At 34.6% G+C, this 7,100-nt stretch overlaps 1 protein-coding gene across 1 annotated transcript; it reads right to left on the bottom strand.

Annotated features, from left to right (window-relative positions):
• Positions 1-3,872: 3,872 nt before the first annotated feature.
• On the bottom strand, positions 3,873-6,648 carry LOC142618403 (xyloglucan endotransglucosylase/hydrolase protein 2-like). The gene is made up of 4 exons (XM_075791327.1): positions 6,468-6,648; positions 5,272-5,372; positions 4,721-4,914; positions 3,873-4,260 (listed from the first exon to the last, which is right to left on the bottom strand). The coding sequence occupies exons 1-4, from the start codon at positions 6,640-6,642 to the stop codon at positions 3,873-3,875; spliced, it is 858 nt and encodes a 285-aa protein (XP_075647442.1). The 5' UTR covers positions 6,643-6,648.
• Positions 6,649-7,100: the final 452 nt, after the last annotated feature.

Raw genomic sequence — 7,100 nt, 5'->3', positions numbered from 1 at the left:
GGTTTGTTTTTCACTTTTTCTTCAAAAGAAAAATGTTGGCCGAACCAAAATTCAAACTACGCCGTTTTGTAATTTTTGGCCTTTTGGGTGAATTGTCTATTATTTATTTATTTATTTAAAGTTTAACTTTTATCATTTTAATCCTTAAACCATTAAACTTCCAATTTTATTAAATTGGTTTTTCCGTCTATTTTCGTCTATAATTTTTTGTTAAGTAATTATAGAAAATTAAAAAATCTTTTTTTTTTTAAATACCATTTTGATCTCTACATGGGTCACTTTCAATTTGGTCATTGACAATTTGATAGCCACCAATTTAGTTCATTTTATTTGCAAGTAGAAAATAATAAGTACTAATCAAATTGCTAGCAAAATGTTTGGAACAAATTGACACTGATCCTGTGGGGAATAAAAGGACCTAAGTAAGTATTTGGGCATTGGGCTTTATTGATGGGCGCTAGTTCGTTTTACACTAAAAGCATCTAAAGCTGCAGGTCGGCCCATAGGTCGAGAGTCCGAAGATTCATCCGAGAACGAATCTCTCCTCGGACAGACCCGCCATGACCCTGGGATTCGCCAAAAAGATTAAGGCAGAGTTCTGGAAAAACCGTTGGTTAAGAGGGGGATTCAAGTACCCTCTGGACGCAACGGTGTGAGAGAAATATCTCAGAAAAAGGCTGCTATCTCCACATTAAAGATCCTGCACTTACTTCCCTGGCTGCATTAATGGGGAAGTGACCCCTGAACAGTAGAAGGGGCCTTCTGGCCATTACTTAAGGATTTCGGGAAGGTGGTGGAAGGAGAAAAAGAAAAGGCTCTGAGGGTAAGATTTGTATGACACGTGGAGAAAGAGGGAAGGAGGAGAGGTATTTAAGGAGGAAATAGAGTAAAGAAAAAGGGACAGAAAAACGGGGAGAAAGAGGAAGAACTGTAATCTTTAAAAGAAAAAGGAAAAATATACATAAATCGTCCTCAGCTTACGTCTGAGGAGGTTTACTTGCCCTATTTGTCCATTGTTTGCAAATATTATAACATTTTAGCCTGTTCATCAAGCTTCGAACATCACTAAGCTAGATTGCGAACCCACACTCTACAAATTTAATTGTTTAAGGCTCATTGGGCCTGAGCCCACGTGTGTTTTTTGGGTCCAGACACAATTGTGACTCACTGTCTCTCTCTCTCTCTCTCTCTCTCTCTCTCTCTCTCTCTCTCTCTCTCTCTCCCTTTTTCATCCTTCTCTCTTTATCTTGTCTCTCTCACTTCTCTTTCTTTATCTCTGATCATGCGATGGTGTGACAATGGTGGGATGGGTCGTACGATGAAGGCATTGTGGGTTGTGGATTGCTGGTGGGTTATGGGCTGGTACAGTGGTGGTGGTGTGGGTTGTTTATTTTGGTGGGTCTTGTGATGGTGGTGTGGGCCTTTAAGATTGGTTTATGTGCATTTGTGGGTTGTGGGTGGTAGTGGTAGCAATTGTTAGTTGTTGTGGGTTTTTGGTGGTTGGTTTATATTATTTTAATTAATAGGTTGTATGTTAGATAGAAGATGGAATGTAGGGTGAATTGTGAAATAGAACTTTAAATGTTCTCTAATATTAATACACATAAACCTAATATCACAAATATATCCTTTAACTCTCCCTGTCGAACTCAAAGTAGAAGTTTAATGATTCTTTGTGTTTGGAATGTAAGCTTGTGACTTTGACTGGTTAACTAGGTTGGTCCTTCAAAGATGCCTTGAAGGTGACCAGATTTGATGGATGATAGATTGGGGACAATGTAGGGTGAATTTATGAAAAAGTTGGCAAATTTCACGTATATGTTGAACCGAAAAAGAGAGATGGGTAAATGTGGGGTTTTTTATTTATTAAGAGAGGCTCTTTAAAAATATAGCTTTAACATCTAGTGAAACATCTTTCACCGAGACTAATAATTAGAGAAACAAAATTGCTAGTCTTGCAAGTGAATGACCAATAGAGTTACAATGCCTAAAACACGAAAAAAGTTAAAAGCTGAGTGAAAAGAGGCAAGGTATTGCACATCACCAATAGAGTTACAATGTTGAAGTACACAAAAAATGGTGAAAATAGCCAAATACCACGCTTTGGCAAAATTTGTGGCAAACTAGCACTGTTTCATAAATATTTAGCAATCTACCACTTTTTTAGTACTCGAGTTTCACAAAATTGAGTTCTAAATAGTACTCGAGTTCAGTGAACTTGAGTTCTTAGTGAGTCGCTAGCGTGACACTGCTGACCTGGAATTTAAAAAAAAATAATGTGGTACTCGATATTAGCGAAATTAAGTATCTCTTTATAGTACTCAAGCTTAGTGCAGTCGAGTACCTTTTTTTTTTTTTTTTCCCTTTTTCTACTTTTTGTTTCTGTTGGAATGGCTTGAATAGTCAAACTTAGTGGCCTGATATTAGCCAACAAACCATTAAATGGCTTGCATGCCCATATTAGGAAGATGCATGATATTCAAGAAGTTTCATGCCTGAAGAAATGCAAGAGCTTGCATTAAATGTTCTTCATGAATTGTCAAAGAAGATGGCCAGGAACAACACCTGACATGCAATCCAAATTCATGCTTCTTTTCTTTTGGCCGAAATGGATGACACTTTGGCCATAAATAATTGCCATTTTCTTTGAATTGACAAGTTTTATGTCGGTGTAACTATTGATATTTCGGTTGAACTTTGGCTATAAATAGATGATGAATTTGAGAGAAGATGCAAGAGTGAGTTCCTTCGGGAGATTAAAAAAAAAGAAAAAAGAAAAACAAGGTACTCGACTATATGAAGCTCGAGTACTATAAAGAAGTACTCGATTTCAGTAATATAGTACCACATTATTTTTTTAATTACACAAATTCCAAGTCAGCAGTGTCATGTTGGCGACTCAATAGGAACTCAAGTTCACTGAACTTGAGTACTATTTAGAACTCGATTTTGTGAAACTCGAGTACAAAAAAGTGGTAGTTTGCTAAATATTTCCAAAACAGTGCTAATTTGCCACAAATTTTGCCAAGACGTGGTATTTGACTATTTTCACCCACAAAAAATAATAAAAAGAGGCAAGGTATTGCACATCCTTCGTAATATGACCAAACTGTGCCAGGGAGTTGCAGGTACTTCGAAGGGCAGTGGTGAGTATCTTAGTCTCCCTCCAAAATAACTCCATCCACTCCTAGTTCAAGAGCAAATTGCAAAGCTGGTCTCGCTGCTAGGGCTTCAACTTCATGGATAATATGAGGTAGAGGAATCTGTTGAGATAGTGAGACCATAACCAATCCAAATGCATTGTGTATGACCACTCCTTGTCCAGCCCAATTATCTGTATGGAAAAGACCACCATTGAAGTTTATGGTGGCATGTGGGAACACATTTGACATTAACAAGATATTAGACTTGTTGTTGGGTTTTGGTAATCGAATTCTGTATAAGCGTTTGGTGTGCTGGTCTGTGGAAGATAATTGATTGAGAGAGGAGATCTTAAGATAAGGTGTTTTTTTTTTTTTGTTGTTATTTTGGTTTATAGATTAGTGTTATTTCTACCATTGCAGTGTGTTTTTGGATTTTGTGTTTGCTACATAAACTCGGCCAAGATCAAACTTGGCTCTAATACTATTTTGAATATTATAAAAAAAAGTACACACAATATTATTGGGCCTCTAGAACCATTACACATTAATACACATAAAACCAATATCGCACATATTTTTAACAACTTGTAAATGTAGGAATGTATTCTTAAAGAACAAAGTGAGAAATTGATCCAAGTTTCTCATAATTTTGGTGTCAGTGTCATTGGACCCCTTGCAGCTCACCCTGTATTTTATTAACTTCGTTATCTTTCATTCTTGTGCTCCTCATCAATTAAAGCACTCAGGCGGTGGTGTAGGGTACCTAGGCCTATCAGAACAATAGTCATAGTTCATGTACTTCTTTCTCACATTCTCATACTCTCTTTGTTGTCTATGATCCAATTTCCAATACTTTTCCAAATTCCACCAATACTTGGAAGAATAACATTGTTGAATGTCTGATGAGTTTTGAACTGGGCAGCCGGCAATGCCAAATCCTTGGAAGTGTGCATTGAATGGTGCATGAGTCCAGTTAATTTTTGTTTGACCTCCATCAGTTGCCCAACTATCTCCATCCCACAAGCTGGCTTCTATGTGCATTGGCTGTGATGGGTAGTCAACTCCAATGTTTTTGTTGTTCTTAAACACTCTAATGGGGACATTGTCCACATAAAATCTGTAATTATACACAAGGTTGAAAAGCATCATATTAGGTATGACAGAGAGCAGGAGAGAGAGATTAGGGTATGGATCCACAACAAATATCATTTTTTTTTTTTGGATAGTTAAGGTGGCAAATTGTGATTAGTGAATAATAAAAAAATTTATGTGTGAAAGTTGCATGATTTTAAAAATTGGATTGGACCAGTCGGTTTGATTGGTTTAATTGGGAATCGAGCACTAGTTAGATCCCGTAAAAAGTAAAAACTTTCAAAACTAGTGAAAATTGGTAAAAAATTTGCCAAAACCGATCAAAACCGGGTTGAATTAGGAACTGGAGACAAAAATAGTTTTTGCCCCAATTCAGTTTTTAAAACCATTGAAAGTTGCATTAATTACAATACACCTCAAATGTTGCAAAAAAAATTGTGTATTTTATTTGTATTTATACTATTATTGTATTCATTTGTTCTTACACGATTTGATGTTCATTCCAGAGAATTTTGTAAGTGTGAAAATCTGTTGTGGGGTCAAACCAAAGAAGAATTCTTTGCTCCCTGTTTCCGAGACCATTTGCAAAGACATTTGTTTGTAATGTGTATGGCTTCCCTTCCCTATTGCCCAAGAACTCAAAATCCAGCTCATCATGATTATTACCATGTGAACTTAACTGCATACATGCATATCACCTTGAATCAGTCTCTTCCATTTTGTGGATATTAAGGAAATAAAAATTATTCAGCAAAAAAAAAAGGAAAAAAATTAATTATATATAGACACATGCACATGAACGTTACATAATGAATAAAATTTTTCTGTCCTAATTTTAGTGTTCCACTCCAACATTGTATGGTAATATCTTAAGTGTGCGTGTGTGTATATATAATTTTGGTAACGTAAAAAACGAAAAAAGAGAAAAGAGGAACATGTGATATAATGCGATCGATGGAATATAAAGTGGAACACTAAAAGTGAAACATAAAATCTCTATATGTTACAATGAAAAAAGAAGGGGCTTGGAATTCACATAGAATGTAGTAACTACTCCAGCAGAATCCTTGTCTGGTAGCTTCATCCTCAAATGAAATAACCCAGAAGCATAGCCTAGCTTTGATGCGAAGCCAGCCCCTACAAGATATAAAAGATTATAGCATAAAGAGAATTAAGAGCCACCAGTTTTGCATCACCGATGTAAAAACTTTGCAAGTCTCATGAAAATTTCGTTTAGTAAATAAATTTGGTTGAATATTATCAGATACAATTTTCCCAGAAAGATATATGATTCGACGTGGAATATATAGCTAGTTTGTGCTTGACATGGAAAACTTTATGACTTTGAAAACTCGGCTCATACTCAAAACTTTTCCTTTATAACATGTTTTACTATTTATATATTATTTGTGATATAGTAAAAATTTATTATTAATATTATTTTTCACTTTCAAAATAATTTTAAACCTTTGATGGTGAATACTCTGAAACTGTGAAAGCAATCAAAACATCTTCAGCAATTATATTTTATATTGTTTAGTTATAAAATATAACATGTTTTACATCCGTGTATGGACTTGGAGAATCCAAAGGGAGGACTACCATAACCAATTAAAACAAGCGATTTTGTGTTGTAGCTCTATCAACTCTTAATTTTAAGTAATCCATATTATAATTCACAACTATAATAATTTGTTTAAATCGTAGGCTCTAAATCTATGGCATCCAATTCATGATAATTACTTTTTATTATTAGATCAACACACCAAATAGTTTTTAGTGTAATTGACATTAGAACCAATTTCTTTATTCGATAACAAGAGACTATATGAGATGAGCTAAAAAGGACCGATCATCCGTAAATATCCTTGACAAAACATAAACCATAAGAGGAGATCTAACTAGGGTAAGATTCTTTATTCGTTTTTTTGAAATTTTGAACTTCCCAAAAATGAAATTTTTGCAAAGCTTTAGGATTTCCATCTTAATCTAGTTGACTTAAGTTTATTCATATTGAAAATTTGAATGTTAATGAATAATGATACATAGCATATATAAAAAAAGAAGAATAGGGAGCTACAACATACAAAATATAAGATGGGCAAAATTTAATAAGACTTTTTTACAGAATGAAAAAGTAAAAGAAGTATATCATAAATTGAGGGGAATATATAATCCTTTGATCTTTAAGAATGAAAGGGGGAAATTAAGAAACAAGAGGGAGAGAATAACCAGAAGAACTATCCAAAGAGAGCTGAATATCGCGTCCTTGATTTAAAGAAAAGACATGATCAAAACCCCATGTAACATTATAGTTTTCATAAAAACTAATATTGTCATTGCCTTCACTTGCAAGCACCCAACAAAGGAGGAATAACAATAAGAAATCAAGTAGTGAAAACCTCATTTTAAGGCACTGCCTTCACTGACCTAGCTAGTTTTTCAGCTTAGCTTTGTCTTGGTTTTAGACCTTTTAATGAAGCTAATATATAAGGATGTCAACCCCCAAAGACTGGCTAAGAACCAAGAAAAAAGCATGAAGGGTGTGAGCCATCATTTCCTCTAACTTACTTACACGCTATATTGTCTTCCCCATACCATCCTCCATAACTTATTACATCATTTTAGTAGTCTTTACTCTTTAGAAGCAGTTGTAGGAAAATTAGTATTAAATTAGAAAGAAAATCTTGTTTCTTGAAGAGAGAACTCAATCACGACACCTACAACTTGTGTTAGCTCATAGCTGGCGCAACTACATTTTCAAAATTTTTGAAAAGATAACAAACTTCTTATTTAAACTTTTCAAAAGTCAAGTTTCAAATATTTATTTGAATAACCACTTCCTCCTTTCAAATTTGAGTCTTT

The sequence above is a fragment of the Castanea sativa genome, chromosome 12 (assembly GCF_040712315.1).
Source record: "Castanea sativa cultivar Marrone di Chiusa Pesio chromosome 12, ASM4071231v1".
NCBI classification, from domain to species: domain Eukaryota; kingdom Viridiplantae; phylum Streptophyta; class Magnoliopsida; order Fagales; family Fagaceae; genus Castanea; species Castanea sativa.
Note: the sequence above shows the minus strand (reverse complement) of the source record. Positions and strands in the feature narration are given on the sequence as shown.

Coding starts and splice junctions, on each gene's coding strand:
- LOC142618403 (XM_075791327.1), bottom strand. CDS start 6,642: ATGAGGTTTTCACTACTTGATTTCTTATTGTTATTCCTCCTTTGTTGG. Junction 5,373..6,467: donor CTCTTTGGATAGTTCTTCTG/GTTATTCTCTCC, acceptor TATATCTTGTAG/GGGCTGGCTTCGCATCAAAG. Junction 4,915..5,271: donor GAGTAGTTACTACATTCTAT/GTGAATTCCAAG, acceptor GCATGTATGCAG/TTAAGTTCACATGGTAATAA.